Here is a 27841-nt window from a genome sequence, read left to right as displayed (position 1 = left end):
AATTTCTTCCTTTGCGTAGCTGTAACCCTTCTCTACTTTCATGCATAATGAGAAACCTATCTAACTTAGTAAGCCTGATTAAAATCTCTACTACTTGAGACGTCCTTTCATTATGCAGTAGGTGTCACTGACATTATGTATATAATGTCAGTGCATTATTATTTTTTAATTGAACAAGTCTAAGCAATGATTTGCCAATTTAAATTATCAATAACATCAGCGCTTCGTTACACAAATAAAATCTTTGTCAATGAATTGTTGTACCTGCCAACACAGTTACGTAATTCGCACGTGGTGTCAGCGTCACTCGGCCCTACCGACTTTCCACGAAATCACTCGAACTCAAATAAGAATATCGATCGAAAACCTGCGAACGCGCGACACTGTTGTGACGTCACAAACGACTAAACTCCTACGATGCTATGTGCACCTGACTATTATTGTAAATACGATCCTTTGCTACAGTGTTAGAGTTCAAAGTTGTGTCATAAAGAGTTAAACCTTAATCGGTTGTAAGGATGTAGTAGGTGCTGCCAACGATACTCCCAATGTACGAGCCTCCTGACCCATATTGAACGTACTCGACTGTCTTAAAACTGCGTAATGCGTATGCAGTCTTATGATTTTAAAAAAAGCTGTATAATACTTGAACAAACATTTTTATTTATGGATTCATACCACAATGCGTCTATTAAATTTGATAGAACGAAAACTTACTACATATAAATCTTTAAATTTTAGATCGTGTTTATCTGATATACCTAGATAAATATGTATAACGCTGCGTTTACATATAAGCTCTAAGATGTTATTTATACCTATATCGAAAAAATTACATTAAAAATCTAAAAAATATATATATGTTGGTTTTATGTTTAAAATCTTCAAATAGAAACTACCGGATGCATTTTAATAAATAGTTTTGTCCAGGAAAACTTTAAATAGATCCCAGCTAAAGAGACCACGAGAACAAAGAACATTATCTGTCACTAATAGAATAGGTTTAAAATTTTATATTCTGGACTCGCTTAATCATTTTAATGGCACAAAATAAAAAAAATATACTTAAATTAACACCATGTTTCTCTCCTGTGATATAAAATTACGAAGTTTGAAAGTAAGATCACGAAAGAAAATTAATTTATTCTATCTAACATTTACGAAAAAAAGCATAATTTCCATGCAAAAACTATAAGTCTTTCGTAAAAGGGGTAAGAAATAATTGTAGGCTATAGACTGGTATCATTAACAATTAATAATGTACGAACACAACTTTATCTTCATAAGAACATCTCAATGTCGCAACGGTTTAAGTAATAAGATCCAAATAAAATAAAAAGATAATTTCAAAGTAATCTATTGGTATAAGCCTCACAATAAAAATATGTAGTAGGTACCTTATGCATAGCAAAATATCCTCCTATTCCCTATGTAATTGCTAGTTTCAATTTCCTTATGTCGAGATATATAGATGAGTGATTTTGTTAAATTAAGTCATAAATATGGTTTTTGTAATTAAGTTCGTATAACATATAGAAAAGCTGCTCGTTCTAATTTTTATTTTTAAGAAATCCTTAACTCAATTACAACGCCATTCTCCCTATTCATTTCAACAATCCAAACTCACTCGAACACAAAAAAATAATTAAAATCGGTATAGCCATTTATTCGTTCAGTGATTTACGCATGTATCGAAGAATTATACATATAAAGATATAATATGTACTAGCAAACCGCGACCGACGCGACATCGTCCTGCCTATAGATATATTGTAATGGCGGTCGGCTATATACGCCGCCATCTAGCGGCGTGTTACAACAAAGTGTTTAGGCTAAAAAACTTATCCGCGAAAAAACAACTTATGTTTGGATGGAAGAAACTTACGGAGGTATCTTTTTGAATATTTAACAAAATTCATGTTTCGGTTGTTTTATTAAAAAATAAATAGATTATATTAATAAAAAAAATAAATAGATATTGAATTTCTGGAAATGTCTATTATTTTAAATAAAATACACCCAATGAAACATAATATTATACACAACTCTATATTACAGCAATAATATTTAATACAAATTACTGTGTAATTAAATAACACACAATTATCATATCTAGCAGAATTCTAACTCATTTTATATGTAATATCTATATATCACCATCTATCATTCATTGCTTAAAAGTTTGTCTTTTCTATACACTTAAAATTAAAAAACTAAAATGTGACTCTTTATATATTAAAACTCATATATTAAGTATATTTTTCTTACATGACTACAATATAATCTTTTTTATAATAGAAAATTGGAAAAGTGGTATATATTTTTTGTAATATGGAACCATTAAATATGTCAAAATGATTGGTACTGCAGTGTGACATTACGTAAAATATGAATTAGTATAAAACTCTCACAAAATGCATTTTACATGACATTGTTAAAACCTTCAACAAACTTCAAATATTTCTCATGTCTATCTGCATTGGGATCTCCATCTTTCTGTCTCTCTTCAATGATTTGCTTTTCATGTGAGAGAATAACATTAAACAATACACTTGAGTAAATATGGTTGGTGTCATACCTTCCAATTTTAGCTTGCTTTTGTCTCATATCATCGAAGTTGCAAATTTTGCAGTTTTTCTTCACAAGTGCACCATTATATCTGACAAGACCAAAGTGTTCATACATGATTGAAATAATTTCATGCAAAATAAATCTTCTGTGATACCACAAAGTCTCATGGTATTTATAAAAACATATCAACTCATTATTCAATACCAATGCATGAAATAAAATTTCAATTTTCTTACACATTGGCACATAATTCACAATACAATTACAGATTTTATTAGAATAAGAAAGTAGGAGGTTCATTAAGTTTTCCTCGGAGTATCCAAGTAAATTTTCCTCTGAAGCCTGAATTGTTACATCCTTTGGAAAGTTTGATGCCAGAACTCTAACAAGGTTTTTTCTAAAATTAATATTTAATGTTTTTTCAAGACTTTTCCAAGAGTCATTACAAAGGTTATATAGATTTTTAATACAATATTGATGATAGTGAAAGCAACTGAAGTCTGAAACATGTTTTGATGTCCATTTCTCTGAAGAATTATATTCTTTAATGTAAAGGGCATTAGGATCATAATATGTTGAGATTGTTTTTACTTTATTTAACAACCATATCCGATGATTCCAACTGTGATAATTATTTGGACTCTTATCTGAAGCTAAATCACAAATAATTAATTCATCATTAATTAAATGTTCAATGCTGTTCCTTTCATAATTCTCTTCTGAAACAAACATACAATTACAATTTATAAATAGACTATTAAAAATAGATTTATTCATCATTGTGAAGGTACATACCCTGAAAAATGGTTTCCAGAAGCCATCTCCGATACACAAATGCTTCATTACATTTAGGTTTTCTTGACAGAACGAGTCTTATGAAATGCAATTCAACAGTCTTATCTAACAAGAGTCCAAGCACCAAATCACGTCTTTTGTTCCATAAAGAATTTATTTCGGGATTAAGTAAAATTGTCACATTCAGCAATCTGATCAAGCGATCAGAATCTATATTTGAGATCTTCTTCGACTTGCGTTTGAACTTAGGACTATACTTATCCATAAGTTCTGAATAACAATACATATACACATGCTTAACACACCAAGATTCTAAGCCTAAGCAGTTTTCCAAATGTAAGACAGGCGACTTATTTTGAAAATTAATATCCATAGGAACCACATCAAAGGCATACCTGAAAATATATCATTTAAAAAAATAAATAAAACTCAAGATATAAACAAAGAAATTGAAATCTTGCCAATTGTTTACTTACAAATCAGCTATTTTAGACAAAACATTATGTACGTCTTTTATTATTTTCTCCACTAAAGCAAATTTATCTTCTTCCATTGTGTAACTTGTCTTTTAGGAACTACTACTAAAATAATTTAACCCTTAATTATTTGTTAAGATAAGATGCTTAAAAAGCTACCCTAACCCATTTTTGTCTTGATTTTCGTATGTGTGACGTATATACATATGTTTATTATTTTTTAACACATTCCATAAACATTTATAGACTGAGACAAATCTTGTGCGAAGATCGCACTGCGAAAAGAGTAACATAGACAATAATTAATTACTGGAAAAAAAAGCATTCGAATGTAAAGCACGAGTGAAACAGTTTAACAGTAAAATGTAGGCGTATACTACTGTATACGCCTACAGTTTACGCCACGCTGCACTTGTTTTAATGTCTAGCTGAAACTTCTAATCTACATTTCATTTTCACGTCCAAATTTTCGCTCTACGGAAATTTTCTAATGTGGTAGATAAAATTTTGGATTGATATTTAGGACATGACGATACGGCCTCTTTAAAAAAAATTATAACTAACAGGTTATTTTGCAATTATTAAATTGCAACTTACTAAAACTTAAAACAACAATTTTCGCTTGATGAAAAATCAAAGACAATAGAAACAGTATTTAATAATTAGTAGTCATGATTAACTACGTTGTACGAACTACGATGTCAACATTATGTCAATGTCAATAAATGTGTCAAAACTCAAAAGTAGTCATTGATAATTGAGAATTGTTTATTTCATTAAATGTCTGAATCTGAAATCCTTACTCGTTCTAATTTTATATTTTCTGAATGACCCACTTAATACGAATTGAATGCAATTTCTATGTACTTTACTTTACTAATTGTTTTTAATTAGCACATTCAAATATTTTGATATAACAATATTTACATTTAAGTTAGCATGGTAAGTAAAATTTAAGTTTGGGTTTTTAAATTTATACGATATTTGCATATAGTCAACAACTTAACTTACTGTTTCAGAGTGCAATATTCAACTTTCAAAGTTTATTATCCGTAATATTACTCTTAATATGCACTTGTGCATACTTAAGATCATTCTTCCCTAGTATCATAGACCGCAATAAAACTGGGTAAGTTTCTGTTTTATTGTTGTTTTTTATATATTTTGTATAAGAGTTAATTATATAATAATATATATCATGTAACTAATCATATAATGATATTGTTTCAGGCTTTTTGGAACCTTCTGGAAATGTGCACGAATTGGTGAACGAAAATCTCCCTATGTGGCAACTTGTTGTGTGATAATGGCTTTTACAATACTTTTTCTGACGTAATAGATCAATTATAGAATATTAAGAGTATATAATATACCAAGTGAAACAGGAACATTAAATAAACTATGATAAATAAATAAAAAACTTTTTATTTATGTATTTCTTTTATTATATGAATCATTTCTAGCACAGATAAAAATTTAATGAAAAACAGTACATACTAGTATAATATAAAGAGATTATAAAACAGTCACAAAATCTAACAGTAATCAATGCTACAATTTAAAATCAACACTGAAATATTTTTCGAAATAAAAATAACTTGTTTATCGATAAAGCAACAGTCTTACATGCTGATGTTAACAAGTGCCAATTATGATTGATGAAGTATTTGGATTTTACAAGAAAAATATTTTTCAGCAATGTTATTGAGGTAACAAAATTGGATTGAAAATATGAAAATGTATGTACGATACAAGATTATATAAAAGCCGTAAAAAAAATCTAAAACATGAATAGACAAACAATTTCAAATAAAAACTTTATTTTTAATTGAAGTACAAAATTTCTTATTAAGAGCTGTTTAATCATATTGTAATATTATCATTACAGTTGTCTTGAAAACCTAGTGCATATTAAAACTCTAACATATCTATAAATTAGAGCATAAATCAGTCTAGACATAGTCCTCTAAAATAGCTAACATAGTTAAATACAGCGACACACATACAACTACAAGCTATTGCTAAAAAAATATGTAATTAACTTCGATGCATTGAGTCATATTATTACAACTGTTATGGAGGTGTTTGTATATAGTAACAAATTACTTGATAAATATGTAAATGAGAAGATCCTTTCTGGATATGAGACTAGCCTCAAAAAATTATGTTGCCGAAGGCGGACTTGTTATATCTATTAGTTAATATTAATCATGGTACTTTATCAGTTATTCGTCGTACAGATTACAGAGCCAAGTATGAGTTAGCAATTAGAATACAAAAAATCCAACAACTATATTGACTCTACAATAATTGGATTTTGTGTATTGTATTTCTTGTATAGTTAGTGGTACATATTGTATAATATATATTATATTTAGTTTCAGAGATAAAACAATTGAATAATTATAGTCAATAAAAAAAACAAAATAATAGAATAAAGATAACATAAGATTTCTTTTTAATAATGTTCATAGTATGTTAATTGATAATCTAACAATAAATTGACTGGTGTTAATATTTGTAGATTTTTAATCACTAGAAAATACGTCATTATGAATTCTTATTATAAATAATTACAAAAAATAAATACCATATAAAACAGTTAGTTCTTGAAATTCTATAATGCCCCTGATAAAAAGTTTCTAATACTAAAAAAGTATTACTAATTTATACATATATTATATTTTTATTAGAAATGAAATTACTACCCAATTTATGACTTTATCAATTATATATAGAGTAAGCAAAAAATATTGTAATGTTTAATGTTAGTTAAAATGTTAATAATTATTCTGGGTTATATTTTCACTATAACCCTTGTATAATTACTTGCTGGTTACAATTTTTTTTTAATTGTTTATGGACAACTATAATAGAGATTAATATATTAACACACACAACCAATAACGAGATAAAGATTGTTCATTATGTTCTTTTATACCAAATAATAATAATGATGGAGTGTTAACTAATAACTTGTAGCATAAGCTGGCTAAAGTAATACTAAATATCAAAGTAATACTTTTTCATCTGAATTGATAATCTCCTTTTATTTAAAGCCGTTTAAAATAGTAGTGAAACAGTCCGTGTTGTAAAAAAATTGTTACAACAACAAATTTTAAAATATTTATAAAAAATGATTGTTTATTTTCAATGTGTAACTATTAAACTGTATCATAGTGTTGATTATATAAATTTTGAGATTTAAAAACGAATTTCTGTGAGATGAAACATACTGCTATCTAGTTTAAAGTGTTAAAATACTTTAAAAAGTTAACATAAAATCCAGTCAATATGCATAATGATAGTAATGTTTCGTTCATGTTACCCATCAAATATCTTATTACCTTAAAATAGCTTTTAATTAGTAAAAGTTTAAAATAGTAAATAATAACGAAATATTAAATGCAATCGGATTAAGTGTGCACAATAAATATTACTTAAAATATTATAAGCTAAGTGATATAGTATGATTTATAAAATATGCAAATGAAAGCAGTGAAGAAAAAACCAAGCCAAAAGGGCCGCCCGTACATTAAATATGGCACTATATTAATTTCTTAGTTGAGCACTAAAAATACAACAGTCGTAACTTTTTAAAAACAAAAATCTTGCCATGAGGCACAAAAGTATTTTCTAAATGCCATTATAAGAATGTAAGTAATAGTAACCAAATATAAAAAAGATACATTTCAAGACCTTTTTATCACAGAATAAATTGTAAAATGTGCAGTTATTATACAAGAAATAAAAAGGGACTCACATACACGTTTTTCTAATATCTACTCAGACAAAGATCTATCACATTCAATTCTTCATTCTAAAACATTTTTGGTGTCTCACAATCGACGGTCGAATAATCTTACTACTACATATACCTAGACTTAACATACGAATTAAGAGCATGGAGATAGTAAAATATATAAATCTAATGTAATACTTATGTGATGTAACAAGTATATTACTCCGAGACTTTAAATCGAGTGACCTTGACGTATTCACTCACTTCGAAGTGAGTATAAAGGGGAACCATGTACAAAATTGTAGCAAAATTACCATTTACGTTTAATAATATTGTGTAATTTCTACTCAATTTAATCATATTGTTGTTCTTCGCCTCCTCCTGATCTTAGACTATGTGAATAGTATATGAGCTTGATTATTATGATATTGACAAATTAATAACATATTGAGATGCTCCACATAACTTGATACAATGTATGATGCATAAAGAAATATGTCCAATTACATAAGCGGTTCTTAGTGTTTGTATATTTTAGTCATATAACTTTTTCCAGTTAAAATAATATTTAAACGTATAATAATCGCTAAGAATAAATACGACCTAAATACTAGAGAGCTATTTTGTCCATTTGCGCCTTAAATACTCTAAATAGGCAATAAAATAAATGTTTGTCATAAACAAAATAATATTTAAAATAGTAAACGACGAATACATGTTTGGCACGAGAAGGCTACGATGTTCTGTGTATTCATATGAATAAACTAAGACAAAGCTAAAGCTAAGGATGACTACACATGTACGACTAAGATTCAGTCCTGCGCGGAGAATCGCCTAATGCTATCGCTGTCCCATTAGTGTTTTACCCTGAAAAAATATATATAATTAATTGCTCATGTTATATAGTTACTATTATTTTGTCTGTATATCATTGTTATTTCTTTATTTACTTATAATTCACTTACACAACGCACAATAAAACATTATAATAAGATTTAAAATATGCTAATAATATCTCTTTATTACCAATGATGTTATTTCTTTTGTAGCAAATAACTATTAAGAATAATAAGTGGGTCTAAGTCTTATACTTGTTATCATATTGTTTAAAATATCAAGAGTATCGAATTAATTTAAAGTTTTGTTCATGACACTAATATATTAAATTATTTACCTGTTTTTTTCGAAGGCGTATCCTATCTGATCATTTCGAGATACTTATGCTTATGCTTGGTAAGCATTTCAGTCACTGTTACCAACTTCCTTATTGCTGGTTGAGTCTTAGACAAGTTTTGGAGCTCTGTTAAATGTGAGACGCAAATGTGGTGGATAGTTGCTAACTCTTTAGCTGCAAATGAGAAAGTAACATTTATCATAGTGCAACAATTATGCTGTCAATATATTATTTTAAGTTTTTATTATATCATACCGATATCAAAGTTGTTATTGGAGTTCGACGGAGTATTACCAGGATCTTGCACGGAACTCAATTGGTCTAAGAACACAACCATTCGTTCCTTGTTCTTCAAAATGAATGGATTCACAACTTCCATATAAGGTTCCTAAAAAAATTCTTTTGTTAAATAAAATAAATATTTTTATATTGGTTAACATTACATTTTAATTATTATTGTTGTCATAATATTTCGTTTAAGCATTTTACATAAATTGCTTATATAATATAAACTAACTTATTGGAGACTAATGTCATATGAATTTTCTACCTTAGCTCCAAACTCGATGAGGTTGGCGAGGTTTTGCAGACACTTGGCGACCATCAGCAGCGAGCGCTGCGCGTGCGGCGGCGGCGCGGCGGAGACCAGGCCCCACGCGCGCGGCTCCACCAGCGCCGGGCAGATCAGGCGCAGGAATATAAACGCTGGCCGGGTGAGAGACAGACTTTATTATGATATTATAAGCTGGTTGCTTTATGATTCCCAAAATTACCATTAATAAAGATATTTTTTTTAACGACCAGCTGGGACCCTCTCAACTCAATTATTATTTTGACTTGATCTTAAATTATTGATAAATCTAACCTGATACAACTCGGGTGCGTACAAATCTTTCATTAGGCCACTTGGTGACGGCGGATCGTTGCAGGCAACCGCACAAATAACGAACTGGTCGCGGACACGCTTCCGGAGACGTGAATATTGACAGTGTGATCTGTGGATAAGAATATATATTATAAAAATATTGATTTTCGAAAAAAAAAAATTAACATATTTGTTATGATGTCGGTACCTGATCGAGAATCATTAGCAGGAATTCTGCATTATTGCAAGCATCGTCAGGTGAGTCCATTTTCGTTGGGTTCAATTCAGCTGACTGTTTCGCGTCGATTAGTTTTTGCACCGTTTCAGCTATAGCTGCCTAAAAAATCAATAACAAATTATTAAAATTTTTGTTTTCATGGTTTAAACATTGCATTAAACAGTTAACATAATTCCTTAGGCTAATAGTCATAGATCGGAGCCGCACCTGCAGGAAGGGCTTGCAGAGCGCGTGCATGAACTCGTCGAGCACGGCGGTGGCGAGCGAGGCGGCGCGCAGCAGGGCGCGGTGGTCGGGCTCGCGGGACACCTCGGCCGTGGCCAGCTCGCGCGCCAGCTCCGCGCCGCGCCCGCACTCCGAGAACGCGTGCAGCACGGCTGCGCTCGCAACGACACTCGTAAGGACGGTTTCAAAACATAAAAGAACCCGATCCTTGTGTTCAAGCTATCACTACAGCTAATTTTATAGTAGTCGGTTAAGTTGTTGGTTTATAAAATATAACGGACACATTCACGTTTATAATATTAGTACGCAAAATAAGTTAAGTGTAGCCAAATGGAAAGCTATCCTGATACTATCACCGCCCATGAACATCTACAGCACCGGGGGATTGCCGGCGTTTAAAAAATAAATAGGCTCTTTTCTTGATAGTTCCGAAGTCGTATCGATTCGGAAAACCGCCGACGAAAGCTGGTTCCACAAAGTGGATGAGCGAGGCAGAAAATGCCTTAAAAATCGCGCTGTTGTGGATTTCCGGACATCGAGATGTTATGAAGCTAATTTTTAATTCTTTATACGATTTTCAAATAAAGAACTCACATGTCGCCAGAGGTTGTCTATCAGTACGGCATAGATCAGCCAGGGCCTTCACTGCTGGTAGACCTGGTTCCAAAAGTAATTGACGAAGTGGGTTGTATTCCTCGCGAGGCATTACCAACTCTTGCATATATCTGCGCAAAAAACAAAATAGATCTAATAAATGCTTATGATTATGAACACAATTTTTTTCTTTTATTTTATAATTATAGAATTATACTGTCTGTTTTTAAGCATTAAAGTCTATCACAACATTGGTTTTATAAGAAAGAGCATCGTGCCTATTGCTTATGGTTGCTAAAATTGAAAAATTCGTAAGCTTCAAAGTCGCATCTAAGTAACGGAAAATTTTAAGAGAAACATTAACGGGTCGTTATTCGTACATTAAAAACGATCGGTTACTGATATACAATAATGATTAGATAATTAATTATAAAACAACACGATACAAAAGTATTACCTCCAAATTTCTTTGAAGCAAATCTGCTTTACCTTATTCGAAGTCTTAGAGAACCCCACTCTCCAATAGGAGTCATGCCTGCGAGTGGATACCATTCTTCGATTTCTTCACCATTAGCTAAGTTTGCTAATTCTATCGTTAATTCCGCAACCTAATTAAAAAAAAACAAATAGTTGAATTCATACATAATATTTATTTAGAACATACAATCATTATTTTAAATTACTATGTACTTTGAACATTATGCATATGTTTATGCAAAACAATATGAACTAAATTTATAAAACAAAATTGATGTAAATAGGGCAACATAGAATGATACTAATTTGCAATAGACCTAAAAAGCACATGTTGCCAATTGAATTATACTTTATTGCCCAGTTTCGAAAAGAGAAATAGCAAGACTTATTGAATTTTACTCAACGACAAGAATGATTTATTGAATTAACTTTATCTTTATTTTGATATTAATTTTGTATCGATGTGTTGTTGTGTTACGCTTACATTAAAAACAAAACGTGTAAATTAATTTAAAGAAAATAATATTTATCTCTTGATTGATTGATCTACCTCGACAGCTTAAGATTATGTTTTTAAAATCACTATTACTGAACTAAAGTTAGAGAAACCAAATATATTGTAATTATACTTACTTCAGACTCTTTTCCTCTCTTTCCGGTATTATGTACCGTAATCGTAAACGAAGTTACATCTGGCGGTACATCACTAGAAACAAGTACAATTAAAATTATTTTTATAATTAATTAGTCTAATTAAAAAAAAAACTGTTACATCGCTCAATACGTTATGGTGTAGAATTTTATTGTGTAAAATAACAAATCGAGAAAAAGATTAATGTAATTGAAAATAAATAACCGGAATTCATTGAACGATCTCATGCCTTAAAAATTTAAACACAAGTTAATGTATAGAATAAACGTTCCGGTAATCAGTAATGTAAACGGCATGCAGTGCATGCAGTGTTCAAAGTTCGGTACTCACTCGAAGACGAACTCGTCGTCCCAGTGCGGGTCGGGCGAGGGCCGCGCGCGCGTGCGCGCCACGGGCGCCGCGCCCAGCGCCAGCCGCAGGTGCGGGCGCGGCGCCAGGCGGGCCGGCAGCCGGTGCGCCGTCACGCAGCGCACGCGCAGCGCGCGCAGCCACACCACGCGCGCCACCTGCACGCGCCACTCGGGCTCAGCTCAGGGCATGTCATGACATGTCACTCAAAAATATTATGATTTTAAATACAAGAAATTCGAGAGCCGTTTCTCCCTCGGGCTTCAGCGTTCTCTACTCTAGTTGGCTCCTCCTACTGCAGATCAGATCCCTAGGTCGCTGGCTCGGGACCCGGGGGTGGGCGATAATATAATAAGATAATAAGTCTGCGTTCAACTTCCTAAGCGAGAAATGAAAGCAGTCAGTCATGTGGCTCCGCGACCTCCCTGGGTCGTGCTCACCTTGCAGTGGTGGCGCGCCTGCTGTGGCACACACAGCGGGCGCAGGGCGTCGAGCCAGGCGCGCAGCTCGTGCGCGGCGGCGGCCGCCAGGAACGTGTGCGTGGACAGGCACGGCAGCGCGCGCTCCACCAGCTGGAAGCAGAACTCGCGCTCCCACAGCGACTCGTGCACCTGCGCGCAGAGGGGTATGCTAATTGACGTCGTTCGTTAATATTTTCGACAAAAATATTTTATAACTTTAAAACTAGAACACTGACAAGAAATTTGTTATGATCATTTTTGTTTCGGCCAGGGTAAAAACAACCATCCAACGACCTATGAATATTTTAAAGAAATTTGTAAATTATAACTCGTCCAATTACCTGATACAGGTACGCACAGGATAGATCGATTAATCCCTTCGGTTTTGTTCGTTTCGGAGAATCGTAGAAGTAGAGATGTGTATCGGTCCCCTCTTGTAAAAGAACGAAGTATAGGGCCTTCCATTTCTTAGCGCCCTTGTCCGACTTCTTGTGCAGGTAGCCCTGATGTTTGATGCCTTTCATCTTTTTGAGACCTATCTGATCCCTGCATTCCCTGAGCGTCGCGTATATTTTCTCAGCCGCAGCACCAGTCGCGTTCTGTTGTGGCTCTATTATATGACCTTCGGCGATCAACTGTAAATTTTAATTTAGAAAATTTAATTTAGTAATATATTTGCTTGACATTGTTTTTTAGACAAGACCGTAAAAAATAATCCTTATCAAAACAAATGGCACAATATTTTAAACGTTGTTGTAATTATGAACAGTCGTTTCAGCATTATAAGTTTATATTTGAAAAACGCATAAAAAAGACAGAGCGTCCAGTCTACGTCAAGTCGGTCAATACAAAAGTATAATTTCAGACACAAAATTATTTACGATTTTGTTTTATTTGCCGAGCATGAGATAAACAGTGGGTTTGGGTTTAAACACACAATATTCCATTGAGATCCACATATTCTATCGTCTCGGCAATCATGTTTTAATTAAATTTTATTTCATTTGTCCGTAGTCGTATGTTTTTGTTAAATTAGTTAGAATATTTTATAAAAATTGTTTAGTAATTATTGTAGATATAAGCGAATTGGTGTAAATACTGTAATGCTTATATTTTTCAAATAAAGATTATTATTATTATTAATCTCGACACGTTTTGTAACAGCAACTAAATATCTTAGATTATTTCTATATCTAGATAAGAGTGTCGCCCTACAATAGAACTAAAACAAAGGAGCCAACTTTATTATCTTGGTAAGCTGTTGGCCACTATATCTTTCGATGCGTTCTCAGATTTGACATTGTATCTATGTAACATATAATTAATCATAGCCAAATTTATAATATAACTCACAGGCTGCCCTAGCGTATGTCCTTCCACAATCTGCTCCTTCCTGTATCTATTGATGACAGCATCGAGACATTCGAACGTCCGTCCACCCATAAGATACCTTACACCCTTCTTCTCAATTCTGAATCTTTGGATTTGATTGTTGATGTGGAAGAACAAGGAGTAATCTCCGGGAGAATTATCCGAGGGTCTGGAAAATAGGTAAAAATATTTTAAAAAAAAATTGTCTTGACTTGCTTCAAATTTAAAATCTTAATCCTAAGTAAAACGTAAATACAGAAAATATTCTTATTTGATTCTAATCTTTACATAGTATAAAACAAAGTCGCTTTCTCTGTCCCTATGTCCCTTTGTACGCTTAAATCTTTAAAACTACGTAATGGATTTTGATGCAGTTTTTTTTAATAAATAGAGTGATTCGAGAGGAAGGTTTTTGTATATAATACATAGACAATATAGTTAAGTAACACTGATAATTTTAAAAGTTTCTAATGTGATGTCGTAAATTTATACATTTTTTTGCGCTTACATTGGAAACGCTGGCTGAACCCTACTAGATAGATCAAAATAATGTACTACAGAATTGTACACCTCAAAAATGTCTACAAAAAAGTCCGCGATGGTATATGTCTATCTCTTAAAGATAGCCCACAATAACATTTTTTTGTCATTTATTTTTTACCACAAATATTGGCCAATTTTCGAAGCGATTTTAACCTATACAGCATTAATCCTTATCCAATTAGGTACCTTAAATAAATTGTGCATTCAATATAGATCAATATGGGCCTTTACAGCATGTAATTTAAATGAATATTTTCGAAGATATTACAGTTTTAAAAATTGCGGAACGTAGCGTTTGCGGTGGTACCGGCCGGCCGGTGCGGCGGGAGCGTGCTATAGGCGCGTCGGAGGCCACGGTTCTCCCTGTAGCACTTTGAATTTAGCAGCGATCGGACGCGGTTATTATCGGAGCTCTCTAGCGATTGAAATAACAATCCATACTTCCATACTAATATTCTAAATGCGAAAGTAACTTTGTTTGTCTGACTGTCTGTCTCGCTTTCACGCCAAAACTACTGGACCGATTTAAATGAAATTTGGTACACAAATAGTCTAGAGCCTGAGAAAGGACATAGGCTTTTTATTTGGAAAAAGTGCTGTGAAGGGTTGAAAAGGGGGATGAAAGGTTGTAAGTTGTTGAAAGTATTGTCATGTTTAGAATTTTTAGAACTAGAAGCATAAAACTTATATTTTAGGCTGTACACTTATAAAATAACATAATATCATGACACCCACTCGGGAGCGAATTTTGGATATTCTACCCCTAAATGGGTGAAATAGGGGTTGAACGTTCGTATGGATTTCTTTAAGTTAGAAACATGAAACTTTATTTTTGGGATACTGATTAAAAAGGAGTAGATACTTATTTAAGTGTTTCTGCATATTCTACCCCTACGGGGGTGATATAAGGGTTGAAAGTTTGTATAGAAGTCCGTCATTTTTAAGATAGAAACATGAAACTTTATTTTTGGGATACTGAATAAAAATGAGTAGATACGTATTTAAGTGTTTCTAGATAATCTAACATTAAGGGGGTAAAATAAGGGTTGTAAGTTTTTATGGAAGTCGTCATTTTTTAAGCTAAACATATGAAACTTTATTTTTGGGATACTGATTAAAAATGATTATATACGTATTTAAGTGTTTCTAGATATTCTACCTCTAAGGGGTTTAATAGGGGTAGGACATTTTTTATATAGGTTAGTCTGGAAATCCGTCATTTTTTAAGTTAGAAGCATGAAACTTTATTTTTGGGATACCGATTAAAAATGAGTAGATACATATTTAAGCGTTTCTTAATATTTTACGCCTAAAGGGAAAAAGTAGGGGTTGACATTTCGTATACAGGTGTTAGTCTGGAAGTCCGTCATTTTTAAGTTAGAAGCATGAAATTTTATTTTCGGGCTACCGATTAAAATGAGTTGATACGTATTTAAGCGTTTCTGGATATTTTACGCCAAAGTGGAGAAATAGAGTTTGACATTTCGTATATAGGATAGTTTGGAAGACCGTCATTTTTGAAGTTAGAAGCATGAAACTTTATTTTTGAGCTACTGATTAACAATGAACAGATACGTATTTAAGCGTTTCTTGATATTTTAGACCTAAAGGGCAAAATAGTTGTTAACATTTCGTATTCAGGTTAGTCTGGAAGTCTATCATTTTGAAGTTAGAAGGTCGAAATTTTATTTTTGGGCTACCGATTAAATATGAGTTGATTCGCATTCTAAGGGTTGAAATTCATACCAATGTGGTATTCAAAGAGGTATTACATTAACGTAACATTTTAAATTAATTTGTAAATATATTCATATTCTACGCGGGCAAAGCCGCGGGTAAAAGCTAGTATATAATATAATAACAATATTTAATGTCAAATATGAATAAAAGTTTTTTAATTGTGGAAATTAAGCTCAAAGTTCTATCATATAAATAAATGAAATTCAAAAATGATGCTAAATTTTTTAAACAAAAAAAATAACAGTATAAACATAATATATTGATGAGATATACCTGACGAGGAAACTGCCAGGACCTGCTTTCACGAGCATATCGACAGCCTCACTCTTGGTGCAGTTGGGATGGAACCAAGAGAACACGGTGTTCGGATCAATAGACGGGTCCAGATCCTCGACTAACTCTCTGAAGATCATTCCTTGCTCCCCCGTTCTGTCAATATTTTTTTTTAATATCTTAATTATAAAATAAATTGCGACTATTTATGTGTTAGGCATTTATAACTTGATTTCGCTAAATAAATACTAATTATAAAAATTAACGACAATTTCTCATAGAAGTTAATTAAGACGTATTTTTTTCAATGATTTTGTAAACAACATAATCACAAAAAAATTACCGACTTTCTATAAACGTCAAATTTGTTAAAATTTTTGATTAACTGAACCAATTTCGAAATATAATCTAATTAGTCCTAATATAATATATCAGATAAAAATTTAAGTTGTTTCGATTTTGTTATGACTGCTTAGACACGAGGAGGAAAGATAAACTAATAACACCTAGTTTCCGGCTTCGAAAAGTTAATACATCCGTCTTGGGGCACGGTATTCCTTTCTATAATTAGATTACATAGTTATTTTTAACTTGGCCTATTAAAAAATGTATAGCTCGTATCAAAAAAACATTTATAAATAAGGCATATTATTATATTTTTATAGATAATAAGAAATATGTTATTTATAATGATTCCTCAGTGATTACAATGAGGACTATAACATTATTCCGTTCCATTCCGTTTTTCGTATAATGTATTTAATCTTACAAATATATATTCATAGATGTCGAATGAATGAATTTGTAGATATAGACAGTTGTATCAAGCTTTCTGAAATAGTACTTAGAACGTACAAAAGGTGGTGTCCAGATCCTAAATTGTGATTTTTTTCCTATTTTCAGTTTAAAAAAAATGTATTGCAACCGCTTAAAAAACTAAAATTATTGAAGAAGATATTAATTATGTTAAATTTGATTGTCTGTGACAAAAACATTACTTGAACCTTAATAGACTAAAATATATAAATATTATAAAGTTACAGGACAAGAAAGTGACAATCGAGTACTTATAAAAGATCGTAATTATATTTTTTTAATTTTGTACCAGTTTTAATATAAATCTCGAACGTGAAGGGTAATCATTCTACCTTGACAGTTCTACTTGACCTGCCGCGACCTCATGAATTATTAAGGATGACCATATACGAGGAAAGCTACGACTAAATGTATATTTACTGCATTTACTTGTTTTATTTAAAATACTTGTTATTATATGATTTAAAATAGCTAAAAAAAATGAATCTAATCGTAAATTAATATTAGGCTAAGAAATTTTAGTTATTTTGCATCATATAATAAGAAAATTGATAGTTTTTCATTATTAATAGTATCGTAGTCAACATACACATACAAGACGCTAGTTTTAAGCTGAAAATATATTTTCGTGTATATTGAACCAAAGGCATGATTTAATTACTTTGATATTTATATTTCGACACATCCCTAAAAAACAACAGGAAATGCTATTATTATAAAATTCCAATATAAAAAAACGAGTCAAATTACTTACTTTGTTACTGGTTAAAAAAGAGTCATACATTCCATTATAGTATTTTATTATAATTAACCACATCCTACGTTTCACACTCATCATTGACTTGGAAGGAATTACGCACTAATAAATACGAACAGGCAAAATATGCCACGAAAAAAAATATCAAATTTAAAATATGTAAACAAATATCGAGAACTATTTTCCTTGTTTAAAATGTTTTTTTCTTCTTAATTTATTGTTTTTTATATAATATAATTAGGCAAAGAAATAAAATGTTCAGTATCTTTTCTCCTCGGTTTTTCAAACGTTTCTCTTTTATTCTATTCGGTACTATACGAGCTTTAGTGTTATCAATCAAATAAATGTCCGAAAAATGAAAAATATCGAACATTTATCTATGTAGGTAAATATCATATGTAATTATTTAAGTTTTCCTTAAATTTTCAATAATAATAATTAAGTATAGTCAAATTTCAACAACTGGACGAACTAGTTTTGTTTGTGTGAAGTACTTATAATGTTCGGGAAAATATAAAATTATCTACGAGTTACTAGTTTATGTTATTCGTAACACATGTTAGATGTGTTACGAACAACCATATCACATTAATATTTTTCAATTTAATATCAAGTTATCGATAAACACATTATTACGGCAAGGTTTTAGAACCATTTATAGAGAATAACTAGTCTATTAGCGTTGAAGGTCAAACCTGTGTGCGGTGACCCACAACCAGCCGTCGCCCATGTCGTTATGTACGAAGAATATGTCGCCCTTCTGGAAGGTCAACTCGTCCGTGTCGGGCATTTTGGTGTACGGTAAAATGGCCACCACACGCTGTATAAAAATAACATTTAGTTAAGTACTAATTTAATTTAAAAAACATCACACGTACCTAGGATATATTTGTGTTTGAGTTATATTATAGCAACAACAATATTTTGTTTATGTATCTTATTAATAATATCTTAATAATTTTTTTTGGCATTTTGATGATTTTAAACGAAATTTAACATTCTAAACTCACCTTTTTGTCATTAACTGGTTCAGGAGGAGGCACGGGTTCGACCAATCGCTCGCGTTTTAGCAGATCCGAGCAGTGACTATAAAAGCCTACTAATTCGGTCAAGGAGTCGAATTGACGTCCCCCGATGTAGTAATCACCGCATACGGCGGTTATTCTAATTGAAAAAAAAATAACATTATCAATAAAAATCGTAACATGTGTGTTTCAGAAAGAAAGTTTTTAATATGGCATGTTTTATAGGATTAATTGCAGTTTCAAAATGGTACCCATTATAAATATAATTATAACTTAAGTACAAGGAAAAATTTAAATTAACAAACATTACACATAATATTGTTTTTAAGCAAATAAAATACCTGAAATGATTAATTCCCGTGCGACCCAAGTAGCTTAACACATATGATCCTGGTTTGCGATCACTTTCACGAACTGCAACAAATAAAAATTAATTTATTTAAAATACACCACTGTGAGCATTTCTACTTATTTCTGATTATAAAACCAATTAGAATCTCGTATGTTTAAAATCAAGTTAAAAGTCAACCCCAGGAAGTGCTCCACCATAATACATTGGTTACTACTTTTTAGTGAAAAAAATTGTATAATATAATAATAATAAAATGTAATTTTGAGGTGGAGTAGTGATTCAACATATTAACATAAAATCAACACACATAGTATTAATTCATATATATAAAATACGCAAGTTAAGTCAGGTTTTATGTCAACAAATGTGCATTTAAATGTATAATTGCAGATATAATGTATATTGTCAAAATAATCATATCATCTTTCGTTGGTAGCATTCTTGCTACCACATCATACTGTCTGATTAGTAAGATAAATTAGATTAGTAAAGTAGTTTTTAAATATGTTTTTTTTTTTAAATCCACATATTAAATTATTTGTAAATACAAATTTCTCGGCTAGTACATTTTTTGTAAAAAAATATCTTGTATTTTTTTATGTTAATAAGTATATCAAGTCTTTAAGTTATGTCAAATTTGTTTAGTACAAAACTTATGTACAACAAAATCACCATTGTTTAAATTGTCTATAAAATAGGCCAATATTACTTTGTAACTTAACATTAATTATAATCTTTATTTATCCTCACTCGTGTATAATGCATTTTGAAATATAAAACAAAAAAATATATAAATTATATTTAAACATATAAAATACAGAGGCCAACCAGTGGCGGGTTCAAGCCATCGGTGGTCAGGGCCCCAGAGAGGAACTTCCTCACAATACGCGCCGTGCCAAGGAGTACTGCCTTCTACATCAGGCTCTTGACCCAGCTGCCTAACGAGAGCCTCTTAAGGTGTTGGTCGAGGCTCTTGGCCATTAGGTCATTCGCTGAAACGACTATCGGCACAATAACTGCTGTATCCACATCCCACATGTCGACAACCTCGTGAACTAAGTCAAGATATTTTATTTGCTTATCCTTCTCAGCCTTCACGAGATTCTCGTCATGAGGGATGGTGACGTCAACAATTATGGTGCGGCGCTCTGACCGATCTATCACCACTATATCAGGCTTGCTGACGACAACAGTCCTGTCAGTGATTATAGATCGGTCCCAGTACAATGTGATATGACCATTCTCGAGAACTGGGTCGGGCACATACCTGGAGTATGGTACCTCTGATACCACAACACCGTATCGAAGTGCAAGTTGTTGATGGATAATCTTGGCCACTTGATCATGTCTGTGCAAATACTCTCCGTTAGCAAGACGAGAACAACTGGAAATAATATGTCTAAGCGATTCGCCCGGAGTGTGTCACGCCCGACATATGTCCACTGTGCTATCCCTCACAATATACTTCCGGTAATTGTTCGTCATGATAACTTCGTCCATAATTGCACAGACAAAACCTTCGATTTCACCGAATAGGTTGCCGAACCGTAGCCAAGATACGGACGCCATAAAGTCCACATCGGGTCCATGAAGGGCCCGATAGAAGCGTCCGTGTAACTCCTTGGTCTTCCATACCCCCTTGCGGTTCTCAGTACTTAGTACTACAGGTTTGCGCCAGTTCTCTTTGCTTAAGAAGAGCGGAGTTAGCCCCTTGTCCATTGTAACTACATCTCGGTGTGTACAATCCGATCAAGCACAGTGTCACTCAGCCTGTTGTTACGTAGAATGACCCGCACCTGATCCGACAGTCGTTGAGCCGAGACGTTGATAGCTGGTTCAAGCGCCTGAAACAGAGAGAGCATCCTAACACGGTACGCCGTGAAGTTAGTTCCTCACTCTGTAGCCCCATAGTATGCGCGCATGACATTTTCATTAATGGGTTGTGTCTATCGCATGCGCTGCACACCACCACCGGAAGCGGGGACCCCGTTCGAGGCCGGTTGGCCTCTGGCTCCCAAGCCCGTCGGTGGCAGGCGTCTCCCCGCTCGACGTACAGGTGTCGGCGGGGAGAAGTACTCGTCGCTCGAGCTCGATGCAATTGCAGACACCAGACTACTTCCTTGTGCGGGGTCATGTGCCTACGAGGCGGAGCTGCGCGGCGGGTCCGGAGATGGAGTGTTGTGGGCTCGTTGTCTGACTCTTGTCAACATGTTCTTGGATTTTATACATTATTTATGTTGTTTTGACACTGTCACTTTAATTTTCGGTAGAGTCCACATTATTGTTGATAGATATTTATTCATGTTTGTATATACGTATATTTTATAATGATTGATCTTAAAATATCTGTTTTACACTTTTTCAGGTTTAAAACTCAGATTTAAACTATTTTACATAAATTTCTTTAAATAATTTTATGACAGCCCAATTTTTTACATGTTGACGTATTAGTTGGTTGCCGGGTATTATTAATAACATAAAAATGTATAATATGTTAAGTTTTAGTACAAGCACCAATTACAAGGGCATAAATTTATTCTATAAGACTGTTAAATTAATAACTCCTAGAAGCATCACAATGATTGCATAAATCATACAAAAACATAAGCCATGTATTATAATTTGTTATACAATCAATATGAAAACTTCTTTGAAGATGCAAAGACATTGTCTTTACTTATTTGAATAAACAAGTACTTGCATGACAATAGTGTAATAAATGTTTTTTTGTAAGTGTAAGTAGCTGTTCTTTTACACAGACTTAACAAAAGAGATTACACAGGGAAACACTGCTATTGTTAAACATGTTACAATGGAAAAACAATACTTAATTTAAATCATACAGAAAATTGACAAGACAAATGTTTGTAAATTAATCCATTAACCCACTTTAGTAGTAGAACAAAAAAAAAAATTTAATTCAAAATTAATCATGATACAATGTAGTTTAAAAAAAATAAACATGTCATGTTAGTTTAATGTGAACGAGGTCAAACACTAGTATTTAAAACCCATCAAAGACTTACCCAATCTAGATAGAGACATCCTAGCTCTATCACCAGATTAACTTAATGGTAACAAATTAAGTAAAAAATTAAATACAAAATCATACATGCTGACTGTTTGTTGTTTTACATAATTTAATTATAATTATTTGTACATACATACATTTAATTTTAAGTGATAGATTATAGACTCTGGATCTCCATTTGAATAGAGAAACTAAAAGACTAATAATTAGGTAAAATATAAAAATTATATTTCTAATACTGAAAATACTACTATTGTAATTTTACTTTATGTGTTCCTATTTCCTATTTTCAAGTAAAGTTAATGCCTAATTTTGTCAAGTATATATAATAAAAAATATATATTTTATCAACCATTTTAAGATAAAATAATCAAGAAACCACCAAGCAACTGAGATTAAAGGTAATAGATAATAGAAAATATGTAACTCACCCAAGTAACTACCATGCTTCCCTGCTGCCCATAGTCTTTCTTCAGAAGTGTATCTATCCAAACGGCCATGATACCATTCAGTTTCTGGTGGTGCTAGCACAGCTTGTCTGTCACCTATAGTTTCATCAATATTAAAAAATGATATTTATAATAAAAAAGTCATCTTATAAGTATATACGTATAGAAAATCTTATAAGCATAAAAAATCGAAATAATTTTCTGCTCATATGATTTTTTGATATTTAACTTAAATATAGACATACCATTAGTACTTGGCCCATCAGCTTCATCTAACTCTAAATCCGCCGCTAACTCTCCAATATCGACACCACCATCTTCAGATTCCGTCGACGGTGAACCCAACTTATCCTTTATAGGGGGTCCTATCGGCGCTCCCATTGCTCGAATAAGATCAGCCATTTTTATAACTTATCACCAAAAAATCTTAATAAATAATATTTGTTATTTGGAATAAGATGATTCATACATTATTCACATCAGTAACACAACAATTTTAAGTTATCTTTATGTGTTTATGATAGAAACAAAATAAAATGACACCAAGTAACGAAAACGACCTAATATTTATTCAGTACAGCAATATTAATATAAGTAATGTTATGTTTTTAGTTATAAAAACTGAATACTTTTTAATCAATGATTATACAAAAAGACCAAAGGAAATCTAATAGAAAGAATCTACTATCCTTGAACACATCAATACGCCCGTCCGATAATCAGACAAAAGTCACAAAATAGATTAATTTTGACAGTTAGTTTCATTTGACTACGGTGTAGCCATAATAAACTACATAATAATATATTGTAATCTAGGCGTCACACATTAGATCCACATATTTGTGTGCCACTACTTTAAACGAAATTCAATGTTCAATAAATATTTATATATTTACATTTAATTATATTATATATATAATTATTGCTACTAATACGGCACTAGTTCTACTTAATTTTATCACTAAGTACATGTCTCTGAAAATCTTTATTTATAAATCAATACAATAATTAAATTTATCTTTTGCTCGTATTTTTTTATAATGAATTAATTTCGATACTAAAAAATTAAATAGTAGCCTTTATTCTTCTGCAAGATTTATGTTATCTTTTTTGAAACTAATTAATCAACATCAATAATTTAGATTATCAAAAACTAAGTAGATAAACAGACTGGCGGTTAATTTCGTATTTATAATTTATTTGATCGATACTAATATGAAGTGTAGATGTTTAAAAAATTAACCTAAATTCTTAACAATCTTATTTTTCACTCATTCGCTTTTTCGATTGGTTATGTAAAATGTTTTATATCTTTTAAAATATATAATTATGTAGGTTTAAAGTAAATAAAACAGTTGACTGTTACTAGTTATAACATTGAAGCTAAGTCAGTTTGATTTATCCCATTTAAAACTATATATAAAAATAATATTGTTCAAAGTAAAATTTTTACTAATTTATATATTCGTTTGAGTTTAAATTAAGCTTTTCTTTTAAATTTCATACAGACTGTAATTATAAAGACCATAGACATTTTTTGTTTCGTCATTCGTATTCACTTCAATGTGCATGTCAATAATAAATAAAGTGACGTTCTTCATCCTGACAATCCTCGACTCATTCCTGCACTTGCATTTCTTGTGTGATCAATTTAAGAAGCAAGCTAGTTTTTCCCGTGATAAGATTTTGTCTAGTATTGATTTATATTTGTAGTTCACGTTATTTAATTCGTAGTTGTAAAGAAATTCAGATATTAATTTTAATTTGGAATCTGATTTAGTGGTAAGTAAACTAAGGTGGTTTAATTAGATTATGTCTATTGCGCATTGCGCTACTTTTTGTGGGTCATGACATTGTAGACGCCATTTTGTTATCGAGATCGTTCTTTGTTCTTTGTCTTGAATCCATCACCTTCAAATTCACCCGTTACCAGCTATTAATCAAAAAATTAAAGTTTATGTTTTAATTCTCATCTGTACTTTTTATTGCAGTTATCAAAATGCAGATTTTCGTGAAGACTCTCACAGGAAAAACTATTACCCTTGAAGTCGAACCATCTGATACTATTGAGAATGTAAAGGCAAAAATTCAAGATAAAGAAGGCATTCCCCCAGATCAGCAACGTTTGATCTTCGCTGGAAAGCAGCTGGAAGATGGTCGTACACTATCTGACTACAATATTCAAAAAGAGTCTACCCTTCACCTGGTACTGCGTCTACGTGGTGGTATGCAAATTTTCGTGAAGACCCTTACAGGTAAAACCATTACCCTTGAGGTGGAACCTTCTGATACAATCGAGAATGTTAAGGCTAAAATTCAGGACAAAGAAGGCATTCCACCTGACCAGCAGCGTTTGATCTTCGCTGGTAAGCAGCTAGAAGATGGCCGTACCCTGTCAGACTACAACATTCAAAAAGAGTCAACCCTTCACTTGGTACTACGTCTTCGTGGTGGTATGCAAATTTTCGTGAAGACCCTTACAGGCAAAACCATTACCCTTGAGGTGGAACCTTCTGATACAATCGAGAATGTTAAGGCTAAAATTCAGGACAAAGAAGGCATTCCACCTGACCAGCAGCGTTTGATCTTCGCTGGCAAGCAGCTAGAAGATGGCCGTACCTTATCGGACTACAATATTCAAAAAGAGTCAACCCTTCACCTGGTACTGCGTCTTCGTGGTGGTATGCAAATTTTCGTAAAGACCCTCACGGGTAAAACCATTACCCTTGAAGTGGAACCTTCTGATACAATCGAGAATGTTAAGGCTAAAATTCAGGACAAAGAAGGCATTCCACCTGACCAGCAGCGTTTGATCTTCGCTGGCAAGCAGCTAGAAGATGGCCGTACCTTATCGGACTACAATATTCAAAAAGAGTCAACCCTTCACCTGGTACTGCGTCTACGCGGTGGTATGCAAATTTTCGTGAAGACCCTTACAGGTAAAACCATTACCCTTGAGGTGGAACCTTCTGATACAATCGAGAATGTTAAGGCTAAAATTCAGGACAAAGAAGGCATTCCACCAGACCAGCAGCGTTTGATCTTCGCTGGTAAGCAGCTAGAAGATGGCCGTACCCTGTCAGACTACAACATTCAAAAAGAGTCAACCCTTCACCTGGTACTGCGTCTACGCGGTGGTATGCAAATTTTCGTGAAGACCCTTACAGGTAAAACCATTACCCTTGAGGTGGAACCTTCTGATACAATCGAGAATGTTAAGGCTAAAATTCAGGACAAAGAAGGCATTCCACCAGACCAGCAGCGTTTGATCTTCGCTGGTAAGCAGCTAGAAGATGGCCGTACCCTGTCAGACTACAACATTCAAAAAGAGTCAACCCTTCACCTGGTACTGCGTCTACGCGGTGGTATGCAAATTTTCGTGAAGACCCTTACAGGTAAAACCATTACCCTTGAGGTGGAACCTTCTGATACAATCGAGAATGTTAAGGCTAAAATTCAGGACAAAGAAGGCATTCCACCAGACCAGCAGCGTTTGATCTTCGCTGGTAAGCAGCTAGAAGATGGCCGTACCCTGTCAGACTACAACATTCAAAAAGAGTCAACCCTTCACCTGGTACTGCGTCTACGTGGTGGTATGCAAATATTCGTAAAGACTCTTACTGGTAAAACCATTACCCTTGAAGTGGAACCTTCTGATACAATTGAGAATGTTAAGGCTAAAATCCAGGACAAAGAAGGTATTCCACCAGATCAGCAACGTTTGATCTTTGCCGGAAAACAGTTGGAGGATGGCCGTACCCTATCAGACTACAATATTCAAAAAGAATCAACCCTTCACCTGGTACTGCGTCTTCGTGGTGGTATGCAAATTTTCGTGAAGACCCTCACTGGCAAAACTATTACCCTTGAAGTGGAACCATCTGATACCATAGAAAATGTTAAGGCTAAAATTCAGGACAAAGAAGGCATTCCACCAGACCAGCAGCGTTTGATCTTCGCCGGCAAGCAGCTAGAAGATGGCCGTACCCTATCCGACTATAACATTCAAAAAGAATCAACCCTTCATCTTGTATTGCGTCTTCGTGGTGGTATGCAAATATTCGTTAAGACCCTTACGGGTAAAACCATTACCCTTGAAGTGGAACCTTCTGATACAATTGAGAATGTTAAGGCTAAAATCCAGGACAAAGAAGGTATTCCACCAGATCAGCAGCGTTTGATCTTCGCCGGCAAGCAGCTAGAAGATGGCCGTACCCTGTCAGACTACAACATTCAAAAAGAGTCAACCCTTCACTTGGTACTACGTCTTCGTGGTGGTATGCAAATTTTCGTGAAGACCCTTACAGGCAAAACCATTACCCTTGAGGTGGAACCATCCGATACCATAGAAAATGTTAAGGCTAAAATTCAGGACAAAGAAGGCATTCCACCAGACCAGCAGCGTTTGATCTTCGCCGGCAAGCAGCTAGAAGATGGCCGTACCCTATCGGACTACAATATTCAAAAAGAGTCAACCCTTCACCTGGTACTACGTCTTCGTGGTGGTATGCAAATTTTCGTGAAGACCCTCACGGGAAAAACCATTACCCTTGAAGTGGAACCATCCGATACCATAGAAAATGTTAAGGCTAAAATTCAGGATAAAGAAGGCATTCCACCAGACCAGCAGCGTTTGATCTTCGCCGGCAAGCAGCTAGAAGATGGCCGTACCCTATCCGACTACAACATTCAAAAAGAGTCGACCCTTCATCTAGTATTGCGTCTCCGTGGTGGCTTTTAAAATTATGCAAAATATATGAGAACATGTAACCAGCAACCTATTTAATTGCAGTATTAAATGTTTAGAATGTTTCAATGTATTATGTAATCATTCCAATTTCAATATTCAATAAACAGTTTGCTTCA

General features: G+C 33.1%; 4 protein-coding genes across 5 annotated transcripts; 2 read left to right on the top strand and 2 right to left on the bottom strand.

Annotated features, from left to right (window-relative positions):
• Window positions 1-1980: 1980 nt before the first annotated feature.
• LOC113398619 (protein prenyltransferase alpha subunit repeat-containing protein 1) lies at window positions 1981-4100 on the bottom strand. 2 transcript variants are annotated; one of them, XM_026637456.2, is made up of 3 exons: window positions 3843-4100; window positions 3367-3761; window positions 1981-3290 (listed from the first exon to the last, which is right to left on the bottom strand). In XM_026637456.2, exons 1-3 carry the CDS (start codon window positions 3917-3919, stop codon window positions 2422-2424), a joined length of 1341 nt encoding a protein of 446 aa, XP_026493241.1. In that variant the 5' UTR covers window positions 3920-4100; the 3' UTR covers window positions 1981-2421. The 2 variants fall into 2 exon arrangements, with proteins under 2 accessions (XP_026493241.1, XP_026493242.1); XM_026637457.2 differs by having other exon boundaries at window positions 1981-3287.
• A 517-nt stretch (window positions 4101-4617) lies between these two features.
• Window positions 4618-5273, top strand: LOC113398645 (protein kish-A). The gene is made up of 3 exons (XM_026637498.2): window positions 4618-4784; window positions 4862-4971; window positions 5073-5273. The coding sequence occupies exons 1-3, from the start codon at window positions 4782-4784 to the stop codon at window positions 5176-5178; spliced, it is 219 nt and encodes a 72-aa protein (XP_026493283.1). The 5' UTR covers window positions 4618-4781; the 3' UTR covers window positions 5179-5273.
• Window positions 5274-7906: 2633 nt separating this feature from the next.
• LOC113398641 (ras GTPase-activating protein 1) lies at window positions 7907-23725 on the bottom strand. The gene is made up of 20 exons (XM_026637490.2): window positions 23221-23725; window positions 22958-23071; window positions 19485-19557; window positions 19129-19282; window positions 18814-18938; window positions 16546-16701; window positions 13972-14158; window positions 12960-13253; window positions 12598-12768; window positions 12140-12315; window positions 11791-11863; window positions 11170-11288; window positions 10681-10811; window positions 10069-10238; window positions 9832-9960; window positions 9624-9753; window positions 9309-9463; window positions 9014-9146; window positions 8759-8932; window positions 7907-8451 (listed from the first exon to the last, which is right to left on the bottom strand). The coding sequence occupies exons 1-19, from the start codon at window positions 23375-23377 to the stop codon at window positions 8781-8783; spliced, it is 2799 nt and encodes a 932-aa protein (XP_026493275.1). The 5' UTR covers window positions 23378-23725; the 3' UTR covers window positions 7907-8451; window positions 8759-8780.
• An 848-nt stretch (window positions 23726-24573) lies between these two features.
• Window positions 24574-27841, top strand: LOC113398642 (polyubiquitin-C-like). Its single transcript, XM_026637491.2, is given in 4 exon segments — window positions 24574-24757; window positions 24967-25838; window positions 25841-25891; window positions 25893-27841. Coding segments are annotated over 3 exon segments (2739 nt in total). The 5' UTR covers window positions 24574-24757; window positions 24967-24974; the 3' UTR covers window positions 27717-27841.

The sequence above is a fragment of the Vanessa tameamea genome, chromosome 14 (genome assembly GCF_037043105.1).
Source record: "Vanessa tameamea isolate UH-Manoa-2023 chromosome 14, ilVanTame1 primary haplotype, whole genome shotgun sequence".
In the NCBI taxonomy this organism is placed as follows: Eukaryota; Metazoa; Arthropoda; class Insecta; order Lepidoptera; family Nymphalidae; genus Vanessa; species Vanessa tameamea.
Note: the sequence above shows the minus strand (reverse complement) of the source record. Positions and strands in the feature narration are given on the sequence as shown.